This window comes from Zootoca vivipara, chromosome 11 (assembly GCF_965207765.1).
Source record: "Zootoca vivipara chromosome 11, rZooViv2.hap1.1, whole genome shotgun sequence".
NCBI classification, from domain to species: domain Eukaryota; kingdom Metazoa; phylum Chordata; class Lepidosauria; order Squamata; family Lacertidae; genus Zootoca; species Zootoca vivipara.
This window is the reverse complement of record NC_142594.1, coordinates 57,021,316-57,047,156: the sequence shown is the minus strand read 5'-3', so window position 1 is coordinate 57,047,156 and position 25,841 is coordinate 57,021,316. Positions and strand designations below refer to the sequence as shown.

At 46.2% G+C, this 25,841-nt stretch overlaps 1 protein-coding gene across 5 annotated transcripts in view; it reads right to left on the bottom strand.

Moving 5' to 3' along the window:
• The window catches only part of KRABD3 (KRAB domain containing 3), a 51,544-nt gene that overhangs the window by 13,699 nt on the left and 12,004 nt on the right, over window positions 1–25,841 (bottom strand). For 2 of the 5 annotated variants that reach the window (XM_088653954.1, XM_060280458.2), the window contains exons 2-18: window positions 24,484–24,637; window positions 23,046–23,150; window positions 21,679–21,768; window positions 20,807–20,959; window positions 20,020–20,163; window positions 19,241–19,420; window positions 17,068–17,289; window positions 16,055–16,228; window positions 14,031–14,159; window positions 10,434–10,589; window positions 9,524–9,673; window positions 9,297–9,380; window positions 8,463–8,615; window positions 7,352–7,516; window positions 7,033–7,194; window positions 5,735–5,908; window positions 4,192–4,356 (exon numbers count right to left, since the gene is read on the bottom strand). In XM_088653954.1, the coding sequence (XP_088510080.1) occupies window positions 4,192–4,356; window positions 5,735–5,908; window positions 7,033–7,194; window positions 7,352–7,516; window positions 8,463–8,615; window positions 9,297–9,380; window positions 9,524–9,673; window positions 10,434–10,589; window positions 14,031–14,159; window positions 16,055–16,228; window positions 17,068–17,289; window positions 19,241–19,420; window positions 20,020–20,163; window positions 20,807–20,959; window positions 21,679–21,768; window positions 23,046–23,150; window positions 24,484–24,637 (2,560 nt within the window). The remainder of the gene's footprint in view (window positions 1–4,191; window positions 4,357–5,734; window positions 5,909–7,032; window positions 7,195–7,351; window positions 7,517–8,462; window positions 8,616–9,296; window positions 9,381–9,523; window positions 9,674–10,433; window positions 10,590–14,030; window positions 14,160–16,054; window positions 16,229–17,067; window positions 17,290–19,240; window positions 19,421–20,019; window positions 20,164–20,806; window positions 20,960–21,678; window positions 21,769–23,045; window positions 23,151–24,483; window positions 24,638–25,841) is intronic. The other 3 variants (XM_088653952.1, XM_060280460.2, XM_088653955.1) reach the window with 3 other exon arrangements.

Here is a 25,841-nt window from a genome sequence, read left to right as displayed (position 1 = left end):
GAAGACATCTGAAGGCAGCCCTGTTTAGGAAGGCTTTTAATGTTTAACAGATTACTGTGTTTTATTTTTCTGTTGGAAGCTGCCCAGAGTGGCTGGGGAAACCCAGCCAGATGGGCGGGGTATAAATAATAAATTATTATTATTATTATTATTATTATTATTATTATTATTATTATTGCCGGGCAGGTTGGGTCCCCAAGTGTTTTCTCTAGTTGGGGACAACATGTTCTGGTGTGACCCTTGTGAGATATATTGGGCCGTCTGCCCCAAGACAGAAGTCCGCCCAGAGACAATAGTCTGCCTAGAGACAGCCTGTTGATTGGTTAACAGTAGGTGTAAGATAAGGATTGGTTGAGCTCAGCCAATCAGAGCAGCTATAACCTATATGCCTGTGTTCTGAGAGTCTGTCTCTGTCTGCAGTAGTTAGAGAAAGAAGGATTAGAAATGGCAGTTAGATGAGAGAGAGTACAAGCTGTTAACTCTCTTCATCTGTATATAGTAATCTATGTGTTTATTACTGCTTACAACTTTCTCTCTGGGTTCCCAATCATTACTTTTCTTGAAGGGACCGGGTATTGCTGGTACCCCTAAGTCTCCTTCAATTTCATCCATCAAGGTAGAGACTTCAGTCACTGTTTTCCGTTTTTCATCCTTAAGGAACCAGCGTAAATATGCAGGAACCAGTCTATAAAATTGCTCTAAACTGATCCAACTGTTTAAGCTCATCAGCGGTTTTAATTTTACCGGTACTTCCTTCCACCCATCTGTCCAGAGCTTTATCAATACGGCTACCCAGTTGGGCATAAGCCTCTCCTGGTTTCCTCTTAACGTCACGAAAGGATTTTCGGCTTTGCAGTCAGACCAAAGCGCCCTTTCCCTCTCTCTTTAAACGTGATCAGAGGTTTCATCTTCTCTTAAATCTGAGTACGGTATATTTCACTCAAAAGTTCCACATATCTGTGGGCGTAAATACAGCATCCAGTTTTCCTCAGGAATACTGAAGTCTTTACAGGTCCATTCAAAACTAAACAGACCTGGAACTTTACCACGACGCGGCAGCATTATACTGGATGAAGGAATGGGTGGAGCTTAAAAATGATGAAATACTTGATTTGGAAGGATTAGGCTTCGGTTGGCATTTTTATTTATTGCAAGAGAAATTAAAGCCACAAAATATCTTCTTTAATAATATCATAAGAAAGTCTATATATAGAACATGGAAAAAACATCGCGGCATTTTAGAAACAAAAACCCCCGGGTGGATATTGCCACTGGAAGCAGTGGCAGTTAAAAGACGCAATATGGCTTCAAACTGGCCATCATATAAGAACCTGTTGGAGGATGTTGAGAGTGAATTAAAATTAAGAAATTACAATGAAAACATCATTTAACCAGCGGGCTGCAGTATTTTCAAATAAATCAAAGGTTCCAAAAAGATTTTAAAAAGTAGGATTTAATAAGGAAGTTTCTAAATTTGATAAAATTTTAACAATTGGCAAGAATAAGTATATAAAAAAATTATATAGTCTATTATTGGAATGGGAAACAAAAGAAGAATTAACAAAAATATCAATGATTCGTTGGGGACAAGATCTGGGGAAAGCAATTATGATGGAAAGCTGGGAAAGATTATGGAATAGAGATATGAATTATACAGCAAGTTATGATTTGAAAGAAAATTTAATTAAGGTGCAGCATAGGTGGCATTTAACCCCGGAAAAGCTAGCAAAGATGTATAAAGGAAGTGATGAGAAATGTTGGAGGTGCCAAAATGAGATTGGCAGCTATATTCATATTTGGTGGAAATGCAGCGAAATTAAACCCTATTGGGATATGGTGTATAAAGAAATGAAAAAAATACTTAAGCATTCCTTCAAAAAGAACCCTGAATTATTTCTCCTTGGGATGCTCCATGATGAAATTCGGCCAAAAGATAGGAATATCGTAATGTATGCAGCGACAGCAGCCAGGATATTAATTGGGAAAAAATGGAAGAGCAAAAAGATACTGAGCAAAGAGGACTGGCAAAATAAAATGCTAATATATTATAATTCAGCGACAAAAATGGAAGAAGTTAAAGGGATAAATGAGGATAAAAGAGATAAAGATTGGGGGTAATTTAGAAATTATTTAGCTACAATGGTGGAAAGGCATATAAAGACTCAGAAATAAAAGGTTTTTTTTTTCAATTGAGAAAATAAGAAATCAGGTATACAGACACATGACAGAAAATGAAAGGCGCGGGACAAAAATGGCTAGAAGTTTGTAATCACTTAGGGTGGGTGGAGGGATGCTGAAAAGGTGTATATTTTGACTTGATTTGATGTTATTAGAGGAGATTTTATTTCATTTTTTCTTTTTCTCTTTTTTGTGCGTGTATCCTTATTTTTTTGTTTGCGTTTTTATGATTTGTAATGTTTTTATTTAATTTTTATTCTTTTTTTGTTTGCGATGATATGATTTGTAATGTTTGAAAGTAAACAAATAAAGAATTTTATTCGCAAAGAAACAAAAACGAAAAAAACAAACGTGAGGTAATCAGAGGTTTCATCTTCTCTCAAATCTGAGTACGGTGTATTTCCCTCAAAAGTTCCACATATCTGTGGGCGTAAATGCAGCAGCCAGTTTTCCTCAGGAATACTGAAGTCTTTACAGGTCCATTCAAAACTAAACAGGAATGCCTGCAAATACTTTGGAAATCTCTTTATATTAGCTGTGGTAAAATCTCCACCCCACCCCCACCCCCAGCTATGGTTGCAGCAGTTCTGCCCTCAGCTTGATTTCCTCCATTTTTAAAAGAAACATGTCTTTTTCATGGGCCATCTTGGCCTCCCTTTCTCTGTATTCTTGGGCTAATCTGGCATCTCTTTCCCATTTTTCCTCATGAGCTAATCTGCTCTCTCTCTCTCTCTCTGCCATATCTCCATCAATGTCAGCTGCGATTCTGGCCTTTTCTCTTTTTGCTTTATGTTTTTATGTTTTTCTATCTCTGCTTCAACTTTAACCAATTCCAATCTTTTCCTCATCATTTCTTATTCAGTAATAAGATTCTCCTCAGATGCAGCAGCAGCTCTCTGCACTGGGTCACCCCGAGTCTCTTTGGCTTGGCGCTTGCTGCTCATTTTCTGACAGAAAGTTTTTAAATATAGTGCCCCCACCTCACAGAACACCAATTCCACTAATTCCCCAAAACTACCCCATATTATCTTGTGTGAGGGCAAACTTAATAATTTGGAGTCTCAGGCAGGATTTGATCAAATAAACAACAAAGGTTTTATTTAACAAAGGTAGTTTACGACACAAGTGGGTAAAACCTAGTCCAGGATCCTGTCCTCAGGTGAGCGACCAGATGCTGGACCACATGGAAGACTGACCGGATCCAGCAGGCAAACTTAATAATTTGGAGTCTCAGGCAGGATTTGATCAAATAAACAACAAAGGTTTAATTTAACAAAGATAGTTTATGATACAACTGGGTAAAACCTAGACCAGGATCCTGTCCTCAGGTGAGCGACCAGATGCTGGACCACATGGAAGACTGACTGGGTCCAGCAGGCCAGGCTCTGATTCTGAACAAATCTGGAGAGATTAGGGTGGGTGATGGATAGAGGACCATGTCATGGAAGGATGTGTCATTTTAGAGGGTGAAACTTAACTCTTGCAAATTTCTTCAGCGAGGGGCCTTTAAAATATGTTTCTGGGTGTGAGGAATTCAACTCTGTTATTATTTTTGGGATTAGACGACATTTAGCTTGGTAAGTCTACATTGGATGGAGAAGCACATAAACAGCTTTTTGGAAAACCAAAGAATTTTAGTTTTACCTTCTGAGAATGCAATATAATAATAATAATAATAATAATAATAATAATAATAATAATAATAATAATACTGCAATTACTTGGCAATCATTTTAATAGCTTCTATGCAATTTTACACACATTTTACTCAGCAAGCAGAACTAAAATATATTAAATTGTATTAATATGAATTCCCAAGTCCTATGCCAACTTTTTAGCACGCCTCCTTTTTGGAGGAACTGAAGAAAGAGGGGAAAGGAAGTCAGGTTTTGAAATGTTAAAATGATTGAAACGTACAAAACTAAAAATCATAAATAATATATATATATAAATGTCACATTCCCCCTAATGTTCTCTGCAGCCCCGCAGATTCCTCCCTGATCCATTCCTTACCTCTGTCCCACAGCCCCTGCAAAGACGCCTCCGCCGTCCTCAGCTTCTGGGCAGAGAAGTCGCTTCCCGTAGGAATGGCGTTTGGGCAAGAAACCCCACCCAGCGGGATCTCTTTCAAGCACTTCTCCAGGCCTTGAAGGGGTGGGATCCCTGAGGGAAGAGCTCCTGTTTGGGAATGGCGAGCAGCAGGTGAAAACCAGGTAAAATCTGTTATAGACACAAATCCCGCACATAAAATCATAAAATGGCAGAGTTGGAAGGGTCCCCCAGGGGCCATCTAGTCCAACCCTGTTGCAACGCAGGAATCACGATGGGGGGAAAGGCCCGGCAAGCTGCATTTGGAATAAATAGTGCAAAACCATTTAGGGGTGGGCATGGGTGGGGATGACCGAGGAGCTGAGCCTCGTCTTGCCCGTGTTTCTCCGAAAATAAGACACTGTCTTATATTTATTTTTCCTCCAAAAAAACCCACGGTGGCTTATTTTCAGGGAATGTCTTATTTTTTATTACATGTCCAGCCTAGCCTCTTCCTTGGCGCCCTCCAGAACTGCACCTATCACTATGTCTGATTTTCGGGGGCATGGCTTATATTGCGCAAATGCTTAGAAATCCTGCTACGGCTTATTTTATGGGAATGTCTTATTTTAGGAGAAACAGGGTACCTGCCTCCTTCGCGGGACTTTCTCCCGCACCCAGTTTCCCTTGACTGTCGGAAGAGCTGCTGGCCACAGAGCGGGAAAAGTGGCCGCTCGGGGTGTTAGGGAGTTCCTTCGAGTAGCCCTCCAGCGCCATTTGCAAGGGGGTGCCGTTTCGGCTGAGACCTATGGCGACAGAGGAAGGAAAGAGGTATTCTTTTGGGTTCGCTCTCTAGCTCCCAACAAACCCCTCTCTCAACTTCGCTGCGCTCGACTTGCAAAAGGAGAGCAGACAGCAACCTTCTATTTTTGGGATTGCAGATCAAGTCCAAGCGGGCTACAGATGCGAAACAGAACCGTTTTCCATCAGGGGCATGGGGGGGGGGGCACATTTAGAAAAACAAGAGAAACATCTTGATTCTTTTGGTTTTATGACTTATTTTTTTTATTCTCTGTGTGGCTTATTTAACATATGCCACTTAGAAAGGGTAATAATTTGTTGTATTGTGAATCTCTCAGCACATAATCGGCGCATAGTTGAACTGTGGAACTCCCTCCCACTGGAGGCAGGGATTGGCCACCAACTTCAATGGCTTTAAAGGGCGATTGGACAAATTCACAGAGGAGAGGAGAGGGCTATGGAGGGCTCCTAGCCACAATGGCTACTGCTCAGCCTCCGGAGAGAGCAATGCTTCTGAATACCAGCTGCTGGAAACCATAGAAAGGGGAGAGTTGCTCTTTTGCTCGGATCCTGCTTGCGGGTTTCCCACTGGCATCTGGTCGGACGCCATGAGTATGCACAGCCCTCTTTTAAAGCTATCCAGGTCTCTGCCTCCTGTGGCAAGGAGTTCCACAGTTTAACTCTGCGCTGCACAAAGAAGGAACTTTCTGTTCTTTTACCGCCTCACCTTCCTCCTTCCGGGTCCACCTCCCTGGCTCCGGGGTCCACCTGTGCAGCCTGTCCGGGGAGCTACTGACAGAGGAGCTGATGGCTGGTGACCACGGCTGGCTGGGAGGGTTCTGGGGCAGCTCCCTCAGGCACCGCTCCAGGCCTTGCAAGGGGGTACTGTTGCGGCTGGGTCCTACCGAGAAAGGGCATGCAAAGCTGTTGGCTACACAACTGTACCATGCTGCTATTAATTTATTATCTAGGTACCAACTTTCATTCCAAGAAGAAACACCAAAATGGTCACGGAATCATGGAATCACAGAGTTGGAAGGGACTCATAGAGTCATCTAAACCAACCCCATGCAAGGCAAAAATAGTATCTTAAGAAAGGACAACAGCAAAATGAAACATGCATAATTAAAATATATAATGTACATTAAAACAGCGTAACAAAACAGTTAGACTACCGTAGCAGTTCCCTAAAACATCAAACATTGAAAATTATTATTACTTCTGAAGGCAGCCCCGTATAGGGAAGTTTTTAATGTCTGATGTTCTATTATTGGGGGGTGTTATTAGGTTGTTTTTATTGATTATATATGTTGTGATTTTTTCTGTGAACTGCTCTGAGACCTCAGGGTATAGGGCAGTATATAAACAACAACAATGCTCTTCTATTTGTTGGAAGCCAACCAGAGTGGCTGGGGCAACCCAGTCAGATGGGAGGGGAACAAATAATAAAATTATTATTACTAAGAAAACTCTTCCCTATGCAGGGCTACCTCCTTCAGATGTCTTATAATAGTCATATAGTTGTTTACCCTGGGGTGGGCGGGATTGCCTAGGAGGTATTGGGGCACTGAGATGTAAATGACTATCGGACTTTAAAAAAGCTGGCATTGCTTGATCAAGTGCACTTAATTTTGCTGAATTAAAGAAACTAAACAGTTTTAATTGGATTCTGAATAAATGTGCAATTAATTGCTCCCATTTCTGTGTATTATTGTCGCCCTTAGTGGGGGTCGTGCAAGCCACTGTTCTGAACAATGCTTTTTTGTAGGACAGGGAAGGAGTTGCTGGGGATGAGCTGATGGAACCAAGGAGAAAGCCCCGCCCCGGAAAAAGTTTGGGAACCACTGAAATAGAACAACGATCAAAGAAAGAGAGTCGACATGAGGGGAATGCTTGAGTCTTCAGAAGCAGAAAGAATGCCAAAACTGATGGGGCTCCCAGTGTTTCAGCAGCAAAGGTATTCTTCGACATTTCAGGCTGGAGATTTCCGTCCGCCCCCCCCCAACCTTGATGCTCACCACTCACCTTCCTCCCTCCTCATCCACCTCCCTGCCTCTGGGGTCCACCTGTGGAACCTGTCTGGGGAGCTGCTGACAGCTGGTGAAGAGGGCTGGCTGGGGGAGCTCAGGGGGAGCTCCTTCAGACACCTTTCGAGCCCCTGCAGAGGGGTACCGTTCCGACTGAGCCCTGCGGAAACGAGAGGAAGCAAAGCTGGGTCAGGACAGAGATCAAATATTCTGCCCAAGGGAAACGATGGCGTTGTTGGTTGGCGGGTGGATGTGGGCTGCGACCACAACTGCCCAGCCTCACTGGCTCCCGGCAACACCACCCAGCTGAGTCTCACCTGCCTCCTTCCTCGCCCACTTCCCGGTCGCGGGGGTCCGCCGGGGGAGCCTGTCTGGGGAGCTGCCAATGGAGGAGCTGATGGTTGGAGAACAGGGCTGGCTGTGGGCACCAGTGGGGACCTCCTTCAGACACCTCTCCAGGCCTTGCAAGGGGGTGCCGAGTCCTGGGGGTGGGGAAGGAGGGAGAGAACAGTAAGCCGGCTCCTAAACCACAAGGCCTGAAGCTCAATAAGAACATCAAAAGAGTCTGCTGGACCAGGCCAGTGGCCTGTCTAGTCCGGCACCCTGTTCTTACAGTGGTCAGCCAGATAGTTATTATTTATTCAATTCAGCCTTTCATCCATAGATCTCAGGGCAGGCTTACAACATAAAATTACAATATAAGAAGCACAAAATGTTCTGAAGAAAATTAAGAACAAAAACCAAAGGATGCCTGCGGGAAATCTGCAAGTAGGATTTGAATACAAAAGCAACACTCTCCTCTCCTGGGGTTTTCAGCAACCAGCACTTGGAAGCATTGTCCAACCGTGGCCACAGAGAACGGCCACCCTGGCTAGTAGCCATTGAGAGCCCTCTCCTCCTCCATGAATTGGTCTAATCCTCTTTGGAAGCCATCCGAGCTGGTGGCCGTCACTGCCTCCTATGGCAGGGAGTTCCACAGTTTAACTCTGCTTCTTTCACCTGTCCCGAATCTTTCAACGTTTGCTTCATGGGACGTCCACAAGTTTTATTGTTTATGAGAGAGGGAGAAAACTCTGCTTTGCTCTCTCCAAGCTATGCCTAATTTTATAAACTTCCATCGTGCCTCCTCTCTCTTGACTTTCCGCTAAACTAAAAAGTCCCAAATGCTGCACCCTTTCTTTTTGCCACCCCTTTCCTGAAACTTCCCAACCCTTCCATATCTCTTTTGAGAGGAGGCGCCCAGAACGGCACACAGGTTTCCAAACGTGATCGCACCATAGACTTGAGACATTGGCAGCTCTATTTTCAATCCCTTTCCAAATGACCCACAGAGTGGAATCTGCCTTTTTTTCCACGGCTGCCAGTTAGGAGAGGCTCAGTAAATTCAAGGAGGGAATGGCAAACCAATGGAGCAAGCCGCCCCCTGACCTTGTCGTGACATCCCTAACTTAGATTTCCGCCATTCTGTGTCTGGACCCCCGTGGCTGCTGGTGCACATGGTGGACAGGCGAGGCTGTTTGGCAGGTGATTCACCAAGGAAGGTCTCCGGCCCTCGAGGGAGAAAACTCTCTGGAAGAGGGTCTGTCGGAAGAAATAAAAACAGGAGGCCATCGGTCCCTGTTTGGGCGGCCATCACTGACCCTCACCAAATGAGTGGTGGTGCCTTTCCCTAACCTGGCGGTCTCTAGAAGTTCTGGACTACAAGTCCCATCAGCCACAGCACCGTATTAGTACATATACTATTGGTTTATAAAGACCTTAATAACTTGGGACCGGTTTGCCTACAATATCCCTTTACCCCATAGAAACACCCACGCAGCAGCTTCAAGTGGAGGAAATTTTGGTCTTCCTGATTTCCGATTCTTCCGGTCATTTTTTGCCGTTTCGGCATAATCCATCAATTTAACTGGCGGAAACATTCTGGTTAATCAACCCTGTCCAGATTTTTTAGAAAGATGGCATGAGTTCTAATCTATTTTTAGCCTGCTGTTATTTAACTTTCCGAAAATCTGAAACTACTCTTGTCAATCTGGCTAAGGGATCATTTTTTCATTTTCTTTTGTAAACCACTTCGAGACAGTTGGTTTTCTCGCAGCTGAGGAATGTACAACCTTTACGAAATAAAAATAAATAAAAGTGACCGTGTTGGTTGGGGCTGATGGGAGTTGTAGTCCAGAATGGCCAGGGGGCTGATGGGAGTTGTAGTCCCCTAGCAACTCCAGACCGCAAAGAGAAAGCACAAACCAAATCCCACCCCCTTACCACAGAGGGCAAGCGATGGAGGGGTGTTGCACTGGGAGTTGCCTTGCTCTGCCCTCTCTGCTGCAGCCACATCGCTGCGTGGATCTGCAGGGAAGCAAGAAAACAAGAGTCAATCTGGTGCTTTTAAAAATGGGTGTCAGGCCACCCAGGCCCATTTCTAAGGCTTGAGAGGCTCCCTGCCGCCTCCCAAGTCTCTCCCACCCTCGCCCGCCACCCAGAGAGCGTACCTAATCTTCCTCTCCTTCCTCCTTTCCTTCGCTCTTTTGGTCCTCCTCCTCTTTTTGCAGCCACGGCTTGGGAGGCCTGAGGCCTGGGGTCAGGGATGTCCTTCAAGCAGTTCAGGAGCCCATGGAGAGGGCTGGTCACTGGGCTCCAGGCTGCGTTGGAAACGAGGGGAAAATTGCAGGATTGGAGAATCGGGAGGGACCCCCAGGGGTCATCTAGCCCAACCCCCTGCAATGCTCACCATGCAGCAGAGGCAGGAGTCCCCGTCCCCCAATGGGAAGCAACAGGGTACCTGGAGGCCCTTCCCATCGCCCCGCATCCTGGGAAGAATCTGGCATGAAAGCTGAGGATCCGACACACCCGCCTTTAACCCACCTGCTCCAGGTAACTGGGGAGAGAGCTCCCCAGGCAGGCCAGGATCAGGGGCGTAGCAAGGGGTGCATTGGGGGTGGTCCGCCCCGAGTGCCACCCTGGAGGGGGGTGACACTCCCCCCCCCCCGCGACTCCCAAGCCGAGTCCCGCCGCCTGGTAAAAAGCTTCTTCCTTCCTGCTGCCCAGCAGGAAGAAGCAAAGTGCACACCGGCCGAGCAGGTGAGCAAGCAAGCCAGCCGCGCCGAGCGAGGTTTTTTACCGGGAGGCTGGAGGCTGGTGGGGAGAAGCATCCCCTCCTGCCCACCCATCGCTCCCAGCTCCGTGAGCAACGCCCGAGCGGCTTCCTACGCCAGTGGCCAGGATCAGCCCCCTTGGTGGAAAATAGGACCTGGCTAAGTGTGGACAAGCGTAGATCTCTTCTGCCTTCTCCAGTTGCTGTGAGTGCATCATTCCTCTCTTCAAATGCCCTCCCACCCCATGTTTTCCGAACCAACCAGTCCATTCATCCCACCGCCCCACCCTGTCTGGACTCTGTCTCACCCTCCGAATATGGGACCCACATTCCCAGGTCCATCCCTGTCTCTGGGCTGCTGTTAGAGACGGATCCATCAGGGAGGCTAGGTGCCAGGTCTCGCTCCTCCTCGGGGACTTCCTTCAGGTCTCGCACAAGGTCCTCAGATGGTTCTTCCATTTTAACTGTTGCAAAGAACCGGGGGGCGGGCGGGAACCAAGGTTAAAGTGGAGCCAGCCCTCATCTCCCCCCACCTCCTACCCTGTCTGAGAATTCCCAGTACTCCAAGGCAAACCATATACAGTACAGATCAATTCCTTTGGGAGGAACAGAATCCAAACATACATTCACACCCCTGAAGGCCCTTTGAGAAGGGCCATAGCTCAGTGGCAGAATATCTGCTTTGACAGAGTTAAGCTTGGTGGATCAGGGGAATGCTCTGGATGTAGTGTATCTTGAGTTCAGTAAGGCTTCTGACAAAGTCCCTCGCAATATTTTCATGAGGAAGCTGGTAAAATGTGTGTGGGAACGTTTATATAATTTAGCAGAGTTTAAACGATCCCCTGTTTGAGTTTATGCAGCGACAAGTGGGTTGCTAACTCGTTTGAGTCCTGTCAATAATTATACTTTCCAGGTTGATAATCCCTTTCTGTCCCTCTCATAGAAAACACACATGAATCTGAATCTTATTAACATAAACTACTTTGCTTTCAGATTCATTCAGGTTTACAGAGTTGTTCCTGAAGGCAGGCTTAGCTTACATAACAGATAAACTATATACTAGACAGTCATGAGTCATGAGAAGACTGCATCCGAGCAGTTGCCAGTTAACACTCCTAGCAGCAACCGACCAACCGACAAAACTGCCTGCCACATAGAGGCAGTTGGTCCTCTCGGAATGTTGGACTTGACTGACAGCTTTATATCCCACAAAATGTGGGTTGAACGAGGTAACTGTTAGGTGGATTTGTAGCTGGTTGACTGACCGAACCCAAAGAGGACTCATTCATGATTTGTCGTCATCCTGGGAAAAAGTGACAAGTGGGGTGCCGCAGGGTTCTGTCCTGGGCAAGTTGTTGTTTAACATTTTTATAAATGACAAGGATGAAGGAATTGAGAGTGTAGCAGGGGCCCAAAGGGCCCCAATTAAGGTAATAATGTAAATCCCTATAAATCCTAGAATATGCTTATAATAGTGAATTATGGGAGCTTGTTGCTTTAAGAAACTGATGATTTAGCAAGATGCCGTTCTTTTACCAGAACAGAAGGTCAGCTAACACACAAATCACAAAGATATAATTCATAAACTAGAACACAAATTGTTACATAGTACACGTAACACTGGTTCCCAACACGCATACTATCTCACAATGTAACATATTATTGAGAATCAAAGGCCTAGTTAGCAATCCTTGGCCCAGTTAGCAATGCTTATTGCGCTTGCGTATTAGATAAGGTAATGACATACATATTAAATATGAAATGAGATAATGATGAATATTAAAATATTAAATGATGTAATGCTTTATGTGATTGGTTAAATCAAAATCCTTTGTCTGAAATGTTATAAATTCCTGCCCGACCTTTGGGCGGGGTTGCAGTTTTGCGAAAAGATTCGACTGTAACCTTATTGCTTTGCAATAAACAAAATGGACTCCTAACTCCTCTTGTCTCTGAGTTTTATTGGCTAACTCAGAAGATAAGCCATTTTTGGCTTACAACACTGGGAAAAAGTGAGAAGTTGGGTGCCGCAGGGTTCTGTCCTGGGCAAGTTGTTGTTTAACATTTTTATAAATGACAAGGATGAAGGAATTGAGGGGATGCTCGCCAAATCTGCAGATGACACCAAACTGGGAGGGGTAGCTAAGGCCACAGAAGACAGAATCAGAATTCAAGATGACATTAACAGATTGCAGAACTGGGCCCAAACTAACAGAATGAATTTCAGTAGGGACAAATGTAAAGTCCTGCACTTAGGCAGGAAGAACCAGATGCACAAATATAGGATGGGGGACACCTGGAAAATGATCTCGGGGCCTTGGTAGACCACAAGCTTGACATGAGTCAACTGTGTGACACAGCAGCAGCAGCAGCAGCAGCAGCAGCAGCAGCAGCAGCAGCAATTTTTTTAAAAAAAGCTAAGGTTATTCTAGGCTGCATCAACAGAGGTCTAGTGCCCCGATCCAAGGAAGTCATACTTCCACTCCGTTCTGCCTTGACCAGCCTTAGGAGGAAGGGTTGAGGAAGCTGGGGGTGTTTAGCCTAGAGGAGACTGAGATGTGATACAATAGCCACCTTCAAATATCTGAAAGACTGCCGCATGGAAGATGGAGCAAGCTTGTTTTCTGCTGCTCCAGAGGGGGGTCAGCCCAACCAATGAATTCAAATGACAAGGAAGGGGATTCTGGAAGAGACACCAGGAAGAACTTTATGATAGCGTGAACTGTTTGGCAGTGGAAGGGGCTGTAACGGATTGACACGGTTTTGAAATATTTATTCCTACCTGGCTGGCTGGAAAAGAGTTAATCCACCTCCAGCCTGACTGACATAACATTCTGATGGGGGCGGGACTGTTCCCAGTTTAAAAGGAGGGAGCAGCGGTTTTGTCAGTTGAGGAGAGGGAGAGGGAGTGGATAGATGTGAGGAAGAAAGTTGAGAGGCCAGGATAGTGGGGATCTGGATGAGGTTCAGGAAGGCTCGATGTTAAGGGTTTGACGGAGATTACCTACAATCGAAATGCTTCTTATAAACTCATGAAACGTTAATTAAATAACTTATGTTCTAAGGTTAATAAAATTCTTCTCTTTTGTGCCAAGAAGTATCGTCATTATTTTTCCAGCAAGGTATCAGGACTCACAGAAGTGGTAACTCATTAGAGGACAAAATTCACCTCAGGAAAGGAGGCAAAAGTCCGTGTCTTAGAGTAACACTGAGGAGGCTTAGAAAGATAACCTGGGGTGCCAACAAGTTGCCAGCGTGGAAAGGGGCAAACTTTTACAGTAAGAGGAATCAGGCCGAGAGGGACCCTTTACTGGTGACAGGAGGTTATTCTTTCAAACAGCCTAGAGTTTTTCTTTGATACCAGGCCACGTGAGCTGGAGGGAGAGTCTCTTTACTTATAAACTCCCAAGAATAAAGTGGTTTATTTGGGAGACGGAGGGAAAAGAGTGTGTGTGGCTTCACCTCTGGATTCCTGTGTCGCATTTAGTAATAGAGAGGAGGACATTCGTCACAGGGGCTTCCTTCAGAAATTGGTGGACTCTCTTTCTGTGGAGGTTTTGAGAACAGAGGCTGGATGGCCATCTGTCATGGATGCTTCAGTTGAGATTCCTGCATTGCAGGGGGTTGGACTAGAGGACCCTTACAGTCCCCTTCAAACTCTGCAGGTCTATCATTCTATAATTAGGCATAAGGTTGCTTCCTACTGGAGAAATACACTTCCTCTGAGCTATGACCCTCTTCCTAATTTCATCGGACACATCAAGTCTGTTATCAATAGTTGGCTGATCTCATCCAAAGTCTTCTGAATGCCTCAAACTGCCAGAAGGCGCTAGATAAAGACAACCCCCTCACCTTTGCCCCCCCCACCTCACCCCGCCCTGCAAAGTCAGCAAGAGGAGTCTTACTTTTGATGCCCAGGACTCGGGTCTCCTCGGCCGCCCCCTCCTTGCCTGGGGCTCCACATGGACTGAGAGGATGATCAGGTCTGTCCGGGTACTGAAGTGAGGGGCTGCTGCTCCTCGCTTCCACTTTAACTTTTCCCCAAAAAAAGGAAAACACAAAGGCTAAACCAGAAGCTTGAAACACACCCGCAGCAGAAACTATCAGCAAATCCTCATGGCTGGCAATGGCTCTCACATGGATGTGGCAAAAACTGGGAATTTGTCGCCATTTAAAGGTACTGTACAATCGCATCTTGCACGCATCCAACTATTGCAATTTCAAAGCTGGCTGGTTGAAATTGCATTTTAAAAAAAATGCTTCTCAGGTTTATACATTTCACTAATTTTCAATCATTTTAACATTTCAAAACTCGACTTCCTTCCCCCTTGTCCAGCGGTTCCTTAAGTTCATTTTTAATATCTTTCTTGCATATCCAAATTAACTTAATTTGCTCATTTATTCATCTTCTTTAAATATATACTCTTATGAAACTGCAGATTATTACAATAATCCTGCCAATGTTTTTATCTGTTTATAATTTGTCTGTAAATATTCAATAAAACATTTTCATTCTTTCATTTAAAAAAATGTTATCTCGATTTCTTCTTCTTCCAGTAAGTTTCGCCATTTCTGCATATTCCATAAAAAAATTATCCATTCTTCCTTTGCTGGGACTTTTGCTTCTTTCCATTTCGGGGCAAGTAACATTCTTGCTGCTGTAGTAGCATACATAAATAAATTTCTATACATTTTAGGTAGTTCTGTCCCTATAATTCCCTCTTAACTCATGGATAGGCAACCTAAGGCCCAGGGGCTGGATCCGGCCCAATCGCCTTCTTAATCCGGCCCTCGGACGGTCCAGGAATCAGCGTGTTCTTACATGAGTAGAATGTGTCCTTTTATTTAAAATGCACCTCTGGGTTATTTGTGGGGTGTAGGAATTCGTTCATTGTTTTTTTCAAAATATAGTCCGGCCCCCCACAAGGTCCGAGGGACAGTGGACCGGCCCCCTGCTGAAAAAGTTTGCTGACCCCTGCTAATTTGAGATTTCAACCTTGAAGGGTGACCAGTTGAAATTGTACGAATTGGATGCATGCAAGGTTTTCCCACCAGGGCAAGAGCTTTTAAGCGCCCAGCCTTCCTTCCCGGGAGAAGCCAGCTCGTGAAGGGGAGGTTCAACAGATGCATGCTTGTCTGTATAGGCAGAACCCTTAGAACCAAGCCTCCACATACGATCTGATCATACTGTACTCCAGAATCGACCCCCTATACCCCACTTAAGGGAAGGGGTGCCCCTAAACCCGTGTACCAACTTCAGGCATGGCAAACCTCTCTGCCTGGGCATTTCAACTGCTCTTACAAACTTAAATGGAAATTCTTAAAACCATTGCCAAGCTTAAAATGTCTTCCAGGACAAATGCATGTACAGATGATGCGAAGTCCTGCATGCATCCACAGAGCATGGAAACGGCCTTGGAAAATCTTTTAAATTACAGATTAAGCTCGCATCCATACTTCAAGCCAAAGCGTTCAGATAATTTCTCCATAGCGGCTGCTGCCCGAACTTCAGTGAGGTTATCTCCACTGGGGGAGTCCTGTGGCATGAGCCCCCTACCCCGGTGGTGATCTAGTCTCCTGCCTGTAAGAGACCGGGACGCTCAGGGAGTGTGGGCTGCTGGTCACTCGAAAACCTGAATGCTGCGCCCGGTTTCCCCCTCGCCCCCCTCCTTTCCCACACTTTAGCACTAAATCAGAGCGGACGTCAACCCAGATAAAACCAAAATTGCTGTTTGCACCAACTGAGCACTAAAGAGCAGTTTCCCTCGGGGGAAAGAAGAAGCACGAGTGTGGATAAACCCAGAGCTAACCACATTAGAGCTATGAGCCCATTTAACCTCGTCCCCTTTCACCAGGCGCAGGATTTGGCCAGAGGAAACGTGTCCTCCATGCAGTGGGAGGGATCAGTAAACAAACCCCCACAGCTTACCCACTGCAAAGATGTTCCTGTTCTTTGCCTCTGACCGGCTCCTTCTCCTGCCTCCTTCAGCCTGGCAGGTGGAAACGCGACAGGAGGGAGCAACTGGAGGGCTGGATCCTCCTCGTGCAGCAGCGTTTTCCAGGCTAGCGGCAGGCAGCTCCTCATCCACGGCTTCAGTTTTAACTGTGCACAGAAATAAGGAATCAGGGCCGTCTCAGACTACCAGTACCACCCCCCAAAAAACCACCAAGGTGAAATTGGGTCCCTAACACCTCGAGGGTTTGAGACCCATCGGCTACCCTCACCTGGTTATGCCGGCCAGTCGAGGTTTTGCTTATTTGCTCATTAGTGGGCCAGACTACTGTTTCATTCATTATTTGAGTATTGATAATGTTGTTCGCTCCTATTTATACGGCTGGTATGCTTTCTCCACCCTACGGATGTTACCTTATACGTTTCCCCCCATTCCTCCATCCCCCATGGTGTTATGTATTGTACATTTTGCTTTCCTGTAAGTCACATGGCAAATCATCTCCTGAGGCCCTCATTCGTGTGCCTCCTCCTTGAGAGGTCCGGAAGGTGGCAAAATGAGAACGGGGCTTTTTCTGCACTAGCTCCCCATTTGTGGGAATGCTCTTCCCAGGGAGGTTCGCCTGGCGCCTTCATTATAACCTTTAGGCGCTTGGCAAAAATGTTCCTCTTTAAGCAGGCCTTTGGTTGACCTAATGGACATCCTATACCCTTTTAAAATGTGGCTCTTTGGGGGGGGGCGTGTTATTGGGTTATTGTTCTTATTTTGATTTTATATATTGTGATCTTTTCCGTGAACTGCCCTGAGACCTCCGGGTATCGGGCGGTATATAAATTCAATCAATCAATCAATCAAGGCATTGTAGAGCTGGAAGTGACCCCTGAGAGCCATCTAGTCCAACCCCTGCAACGCAAGGAAGTCCAAGCAAGGTGCCAGAACAGACCGGAAGGAACCGCTGGGCATCCTTAAACCTGAGTGTGTTCAGACCCACCTTGGCCAGGGTGAGACCCACAGGTCCCTTCCCTCATCTTCTGCCGCAGGGCTGGCTGCCGGCCGCTGCTGGGGTTCCTGCGGGATGTGTGAGGAGGCTGGTGTACGATCAGTTCCTTCAGGCTCTTCAGAAGCCCTTGCAGGGGCTTCTCCTCTGCTGCCGTTTCTGAGAGAGAAGAAGAACAAGCTGCGTCGTTGTTTGGGGAAGGGCCGCCAAGCCAGGCTGGGAAAGGAAGGTGAATATTATTATTATTATTATTATTATTATTATTATTATTATTAATAATAATAATACCCTGCCTAACTGGCTGGGTTTTCCTAGCCACTCTGGGCAGCTCCCAACAGAATATTAATAATAATAATAAAAAGCGACAAAACATCAAACATCAAACATTGAAAACTTCCCTAAACAGGGCTGCCTTCAGATGTCTTGGGAGCTGCCGCCGAGACCACATAACACCGGTCCTGAAAGACCTACATTGGCTCCCAGTACAATTCAAGCACAATTCAAAGTGTTGGTGCTGACCTTTAAAGCCCTAAATGGCCTCGGTCCAGTATACCTGAAGGAGCGTCTCCACCCCCACCATTCTGCTCGGACACTGAGGTCCAGTGCCGAGGGCCTTCTGGTGGTTCCCTCGTTGAGAGAAGCCAAGTTGCAGGGAACCAGGCAGAGGGCCTTCTCGGTAGTGGCACCCGCCCTGTGGAATGCCCTCCCATCAGATGTCAAAGAGAAAAACAGCTACCAGACTTTTAGAAGACATCTGAAGGCAGCCCTGTTTAGGGAAGCTTTTAATGTTTAATAGATTACTGTATTTTAATATTCTGTTGGAAGCCGCACAGAGTGGCTGGGGAAACCCAGCGAGATGGGCGGGGTATAAATATGTTGTTGTTGTTGTTGTTGTTGTTGTTGTTGTTGTTGTTGTTGTTACAACAGCAGCATTTGGCCTGTTCTGCTGGAAGTTTAGGTGTAACTCTTTCCATTAGATGGAAAGAAGATGAAGTCCCGACCAGAGAAGAATGGCAGAACAAGTTGATGGACTATGCTGAAATGGCTAAAATGACCCGGAAGAATCGAAAATCAGGAAGACCAAAATTTTAATAAGGAATGGGGAAATGTAAATAAGGAATGGGGAAATGAAATTTTAATAAGGAATGGGGAAATTAAGGGTGAATTTTGGACACAATGGAGAAGTAAAAGATTTAGATTATCATAAAAGATGCAGGAGGAACCTATTAATAATAGGACCCACAAAGGGGGGGGGGAGGGAAGTCTAGGAGATTCCTTGAAATCTTGTGTCTATGTCGTATGTTTGATATGCGACTGTAAAGTTTTAATGTGAAAAACCAAATAAATAAATGCATTGGGGGGGGGGGGAAGCCTGGGTGCCACAGCTCGCTCAGAGCGGTTTGCATGGCGTAACAGATAGCGTCATTTTAGGAGGTGAAACTTAATCATTCTTCGTTTCTTCGGTGAAGGGTCTTAAAAATATGTTTCTGGGTGTGAGGAATTCAAATCTGCTATTATTTTTGTGGTTGGACAACGTTTAGCTTGGCAACTCTACATACCCTAATGGGCTAATGGAGTGGGGGACCCCCAGCTCCCCTGGAGCTTTTTTCTCTATGCTGACATCTCTCTTCTCTCCTTGATGTTTAGAGGGATGAACCTTAGGTTGCATCCAGCTTTACGATTCCCTGCTCCTCTTCCTTTAATAAACGTCAGTACAGAAGAGGAGTTTGCTGGGTCTGGCCAATGGCCTTTCTAGTCCAGCACCCTCTTTTCATGGTGGTCCAAGAGATGCCTGCAGGGAACCCACAAGTAGGACCTGAACACAAGACCATGGAGGCAGAGCATAGGCCTCTTGGTTAGCAGCCCCCGACAGCCTCTCCTCCTCCATGAATTCGTCTAACCCTCTTTAAAAGCCATCCAAGTCGCTGGCCACCACTGCCTCCTGTGGCAGGGAGTTCCACAGTTCAGCTCTGTGCCACGGGAAGGACTTCGTTTTATCTCTCCTGAGCCTTCCAACCTTCAGCTTCACGGGATATCACGAACAGGGTAGGAAAAAGGAAAGAAATCTCTATCCCCTCTCTCCATGCCACTTTATCCATTTCTGCCACGTTGCCTCTTTGAATTGGACTGTGGCAAAAAACAGAAGGGTTCCCTCTCTCCTTCATACCTCCATGGAGGGGTTCTCCGGGGCCTCCTCTGTTTGGCTCCGTCTCTCCTGCGGCAGGGCCGTCCAGAGGGTCGGTGGGCGTGGCTTGAGGAGCGGTAGCCCCGCCCACAGCCCCGCCCTCCCGCCCTCCATCATTTGTACCAACATCAAGGGCGGGGGACCCTCCTGCCGTTGTGTCTGCTGTAACAACAGGAACACCAAACACTGATTTGTTTCCGGATTTGCGCCAGTTTTCCCTCTCGCTACAAACATGTTAGATCCCCGGCCGTGTTAGGGCCCTAAGACAGGTATCCTCGCGACATAGGCCCCCCGATAACAGCAGGTGGACCCATCCTTTGGTTGCTCTCTGGTGGAGCTGCCGTCCACAGATACCTCGATTCCTTCCCCGAACTAGGGTGGGTTTGATTTAAATCGAATCGATTTAAATTACGATTTAAATCACTAGTCAGTAAGACTTGATTTAAATCTCCTTTTTTTACAGAAAGACTCATTCTTTCTGGTATAATCTTTATTTACAACCAGGGGAAGGTTTCATTCTTAGAATAATAATTTTTCAGAGGAGTTTTTACAGTTATATAATAAATCACTGCTTCGGTTATAGTATTAGAAATACATAGACAGATAATTATGAAATTATTGTGAGGTTTAATAAGTTAACTATATTTGGACAACTTTTCTGCTGTACTTTATTGGAAGGAGGGGAAAATCATTTCCTTAACAACAATTGAAACAATTTATTTAACCAAAGTAGTAACAAGACCCTTTCTGCTCATACCTACCTGGGGTTTGGGAATCCTGCCCGTCTCCCTCGGTGGAACTGGCCGGTGTGCCAGGATGGCTGGGCACGCCCAGGGTGAGGGGCTCCGCCATATCTCCCTGCCGGCCAAAAGGTTGCAAGCTCTCCAGCGGAACTTCTCTTTTAACTGCAAGAACAAAGCAAATAGACGGATCAGGATCTTGCCCAAGGGCCCCCTTGGATGGTTTGCGGATCACGAGGGGATCCTTCCCTGGAACATGACAGGGAGAGCTGATCGCAGGGTCCGATTCTGCCTTGGTCAGACCACCCCGGGAGTCCTGTGTCCAGTTCTGGGCACCACAATTTAAGAAGGATGTTGGCAAGTTGGAAAGGTGTGCAGAAGAGGGCGACCAAGTTGATGAAGGGTCTGGAAACCGAGCCTGATGAGGAACGGTTGAAGGAGCTGGGCATGTTTAGCCTGGAGAAGAGGAGATACGAGAGCCATCTTCCAATATCTCAAAGGATGTCCCCTGGAAGAGGGAGCAAGCTTGTTGTCCTCTGCTCTGGAGGGTAGGACTCGAACCCATGGCTTCAAGTTACAAGAAAGTTGCAACCAAACACCAGGAAGAACTTTCCGTCAGTTAGATGGTGGAACAGACTCCCTGGGAAGGGGGTGAACTCTCCTTCCTTGGAGGTGTTTTAGCAGAGGCTGGATGGCCATCTGTCCTGGATGCTTTAGCTGAGATTCCTGCCTTGCGGGGGGTTGGGCTAGATGACCCCTGGGGGTCCCTTCCAGCTATACCATTCTAGGAATCCGTGAATTCACTCACCACTGCTGGTCGGCGCCTCCTTGGCAGGAACCTCGGCTTCCACGGCGTCTGGGGTGAGGTCTCCGGCGGCCTTCGTGTGTCCGTAGAGAAACTCTGGGATTTCCTCAACCAGCTTCATGAGAGCGCAAAGGTGGAGGCTGCTGGGGTGCTCACCTGTTTGGGAAGCAGGGAGAAAAAAATTCCGCCTTTTATTTCCACGGACAGGGAAGATGCAGTCCTCTTCGATCACGTACACACAGCTGTGACCGGCTAGCAGCAAATTTTGATGCTGGATCTGAAAATGAGAGCTGCCTTACAATCAAGCTCTATTTATTGGGGGGTGAAAAGGGGATTTTCCACCAAGCTGGCCGAGATAGGGATCATTTTCCCATGCAGCATGGCTCACTCACACGAGCTGCCTACAGCACTTTCTCCATCAAGATAATGTAACCTGTTCTGGGCACCCCAGTTTAAGAAGGATGTTGACAAGCTGGAGCGTCAACCAAGATGATCAAGCTGCCGAGAGTGGCTGGGGAACCCCAGTCAGATGCGCGGGGTATAAATTAATTGTTATTATTATTATGGAAACCGAGCCTTATGAGGAACGGTTGAAGGAGCTGGGTATGTTTAGCCTGGAAAAGAGGAGATATGAGAGCCATCTTCAAATATCTCAAGGGCTGTCACACGGAAGATGGAGCAAGCTTGTTTTCTCCTGCTATGAAGGGTAGGACTCGAACTCGTGGCTTCAAGTTACAAGAAAGGAAATCCCAACTAAACATGAGGAAAAACCGATTCCTGCATTGCAAGGGTGTTGGACTAGATGACCCTGGGGGAACCCTTCCCAAGTCCACGCTTCTGTGATTCCAACACTCCCTCCCTCTTCCCACTCTTACCGTCCCGGTTGCTAGCTGGGGTCAGACACCTCTCTCCCTCCTCATTCAGGTCTTCCAGGTCCCAGGGTCCCTCCAGCTCGGATGCGTCCTCTGAAAAAAGGAACGGTTCCCGAAAGAAGAAAACAGAGCCTAAGGGAGCTTCCCTCAATCTGGTGGGCTTCAAATGTTTTGGATTGCAGTTCCCGTGGCGCCAATCTGGGAGGCCCCTCTACAGGTGAAACTCGGAAAATTAGAATATCGTCGAAAAGTGCATTTATTTCAGTAATGCAACTTATTTTTTATTTTTCTTTTATTTTTTACAAATGCTTTCTTTTGGAAATTCCACAGTAATAAAACAAATAGTTACAGTAATACAAAATAAACAAAAATAAACATCGTTATTGTTTCATTAATTACATTCCATTTATAATTGACCCGCCTAACGACAAATAATTACAATTACAACAAATAAAGGCTTGACATATCTTGCTTTGTATGTCATGCATCTACTTCATAGATTGGTTTCACCTTTTAAGTTGCGTTACTGAAATAAATGCACTTTTCGACGATATTCTGATTTTCCAAGTTTCACCTGTACGTCTGTCCTTTCTACCGGGTGGAGGTGTGGGGGAGGGGGGAGGCTTTAAAAATAATCCTAGAACCAATTTGCTTTTTTTGCTTTTTAAGTAATAAAAGAAACATATAATGAGGGGATATATTTGTAAATCGAGTCTCCCTGGCTGCCACCCGGCTTGGCAAAGAACCTGGCTCTGGTAGGGGCTGGTTCCGAGAAAAAGCTCTTGAAAGGGAAACTACCCACAAATCCCCTCTCCAGGGTGGAGTGAATTAGAGTTAGACTACGGAACTCGCTGCCACTGGAGGCAGCGATGACCAACACGGATGGTTTTAAAATACGACGGGACAGATCCATGGAGGGGAGGGCTATTGGCGGCTGCTAACCAGGATGTCTCTGCTCTGTCTCCACAGTCAGAAGGAACAATGCCTTTGAATACCAGTGGCTGGAAACCACAGGAGGGGAGAGGGCTCCTGCGTTCGAATCCTGCTTGCTGGTTTCCCACAGGGATCTGGCTGGTTGCTGTAAGAACAGGATGCTGGATTAGAGGGGCCTGATTCCAGCAGGACACTTCCTATGTTCTTATGTTAACCTGCAAACTATGGGGTTTTTCATTATTTGAGGCTGAAACGGACCTTTGCTCTCTGGGGCTTACTTGCGAGGAGGCATTATAGACGGACCTTGGAATAGCTTGTTGAAATAATGCTATTTTAAGTGACGTAGGTTTTTAATCCCTTGCCAAAAAATAGTGGAAGGACAATGTCCTGGCACTGTTAAAGGGTTCCGATATCCACCACAGAAAATGATTTCTTACCGCTGGTTCTGTCTCCCCCACCAGCCCCGCCAAGTTTCTGGTCCTCAATATTTCCTTCTGGCTGATTGATGAAGGACGGCAACTCCACCAGAGGAACGGAACGGCCTGTTTGCAAAGCAGAAAGTGGGGGGGGGGGCTAAGTTTGAAACTGGGAGCTCAAAGCCAAGTTATACCTGAGAGTGCCAATAAAGTTTTCTGGGACCAGGAACAATGTATGTCCACTGAGGGCTCTCTGACCAACGGGACATTGCAGGGGGTTGCAATAATAGAATAATAGAATAGAATAATAATTTATTGGCCAAGTACTAACATGCATGGAATTTTGTTTCGGCTACATTGCAATGCAAAAGAACTTTATACAAAGTGTGCAGAACCCTATTTCAAGATCACCAGCGGAGTGACTTCAGAACAGGTTGAGGTGGTGGTTGGTGCCTCTGGCGCCGACTGAATGGCACTAAGTTGAGAATGCTTGACTTTCGAACCTGCTATAAAAGTGATTCGGGTCGTTTGCCAATTTTCACGATAACACTCCCATATGCAGGAGAGTGTCCAGCCAGATACCTGGGAAAAACTCTGGAAAAGTGACTTGAAGTTCACAGCATGCTATTCTTTGAAGGAGAACTACCTGAAAATGATTTACAGGTGGTATTTAACTCCGAGTAGGCTTGCAAAGATGTACAAGACAGAATCAGATAAGTGCTGGAGATGCAAAGAGGTGGAGGGAATGTGGTTTCCTACGTGGTGGACTTGTAAAAGGATAAAAGATCATTGAGAAATGATCTATAATGAATTGAAAAAAATGTTTAACAGTTTTTTTTATTAAAAAAAACCAGAGTCTTTTCTGTTGGGGATACAGTAATTCAGACTGAAATTCCCAGGTGTCAAAAAAGGTTATTTGTATGTGCCACTACTGCGGCCCGTGTTTTGTTAGCCCAAAAATGGAAAACGAGTGAAGTCCCAACTAAAGAAGAATGGCAACTTAAGCTGAACGTTTATTGACTAAATGGGAAATAACTGTGTACAGCTGAAAACACTGGCAGCATTAAGATAAATTTAGCAGTGTAAATAAGTTTCGATGGATGTACTAATGGAATGCTGAATGGTATCATTTGTGTAAAATATGCAGGGATTTATGATACGCATAATGAACCATGGAAATAGAAGAAGGGAAGTCATTAAGGTTGTAAAAATGAGTATTTTAAATTGTAAAACAGAAAATTTAATAAAAAGAGAGAGAGAGAGAGAGAATGTCCAGCTGGATTGGGCCCTCTGCACCTCTCCCACAAAACCAGCCTCAATGGGTCCCAAATCCATTGTATGATGGCCGGGGGGTGGGGTTCTGCTTGTCTCTGTATCCTGCGGAATACAGGGACCACCCCAAAACAAGGGGGCAGGGTGACCCTTTCTGCAAGGGCGATGGCAGCGCACAAGGCCTTACCCACGGAAAGAAGCAACGTGAAATTCTCCAGCATCACTTCCTGGTGCAGATCCTTCTGCCACCCGTCCAGCATGGACCACTCCTCGCGGGAAAAGCTGATGGCGACATCCTCAAAGGTCACCTCCTGACACTGCGCATCAACGTGGGTGGAGGTCTGTGGGATAAAGCAGCCTCATATAACCAAGATGCGTAAGTTGAATGGATGCATGAAGGGGTTAAAACCATAGAGTAAGGTGTCCTGCCAGGCTTAGCAAATAAACCCACTTCCCCTCACCTGGGAAGGAACCAGGTAATCAGGTCTTTGCTCCCTCCTCAGTCTCCCAGAGCACCTCAACCTGGGAAGTGGTTCGAGCTGGTTGCTCCAAGCTCAGACCGCATGGCTCTCACAAGCCACTCTTGAGTCTCTACACCAATAACTTAGGCATCTGATTGGCCACTGTGAGGACAAGTTCCTATCGTGGGAAACCCAAAATCAGGATTGCTTCCTCCAACTGTGGTGGCAGGGCAGGGCATGGCCATCATGGCTAGCAGCCATCAATAGCCCTTCTCCTCCATCAATTTATCTAATCCAAAAGCTATCTAGCTTGGTGGCCATCACTGCCTCCTATGGGAGGGAGTTCCGCAGTTTAACAATGAAGAAGGAGGTCCTTTTATCCGTCCTGACTCTTCCAACAGTCAGCTTCATCGGCTGCCCACATGTTCTAGTGCTAAGAGAGAGCACGAAAAACTTATCTCTGTCCATTTTCTCTATTCCAGACATCTGAGCATCCAGTGTAGGCACACGCAGATTAGTACAGATACAAACTTATATCCTGTGCACAAGAACATCCCTCCCCTATTCCCCATTGGTCGGGGAGCACCCCTGTGTAATTATTTGCTAAGCCAAGCAAAAGAAAAGACCCGGAAAGAAATGTCTCTATTCTTTATTTTTGAGCCACTGATAAGTGCCAGCAAGCTCTCTATCTGCTGATGCTTGCTGATTCAACTTTCCTTTTAAAACTATCTGGTATTACAACCAGCCTTATAGCGCATGGAAGAAGTAAAGTTACATTTTGCCGGAGTCTCCTGTGGAGATCTTCCATGGGCCGGACCAGTGTAGCGCAATGCCGAAAATCGCTTCTGCGCATGCCCAGACGCCGAAAATGGTTCCTGCAAAGAAGTTATTTTGGCGTCTGGGCATGCGCAGAAGCAATTTTTGGAGCTGCAGAAGAGAGTCCCTGTGCCGCGCTGTGCCAGTTTAGCGCAGCGTGCAGGGACTTGCCAAGCGGGCAGCTCAGGGGCGGCCAGTTAAATGGCCTCCGTGGGCTGCTTCCGGCCCATGGGCCTTAGGTTGCTGACCCCTGATCTATGGCAAGGGA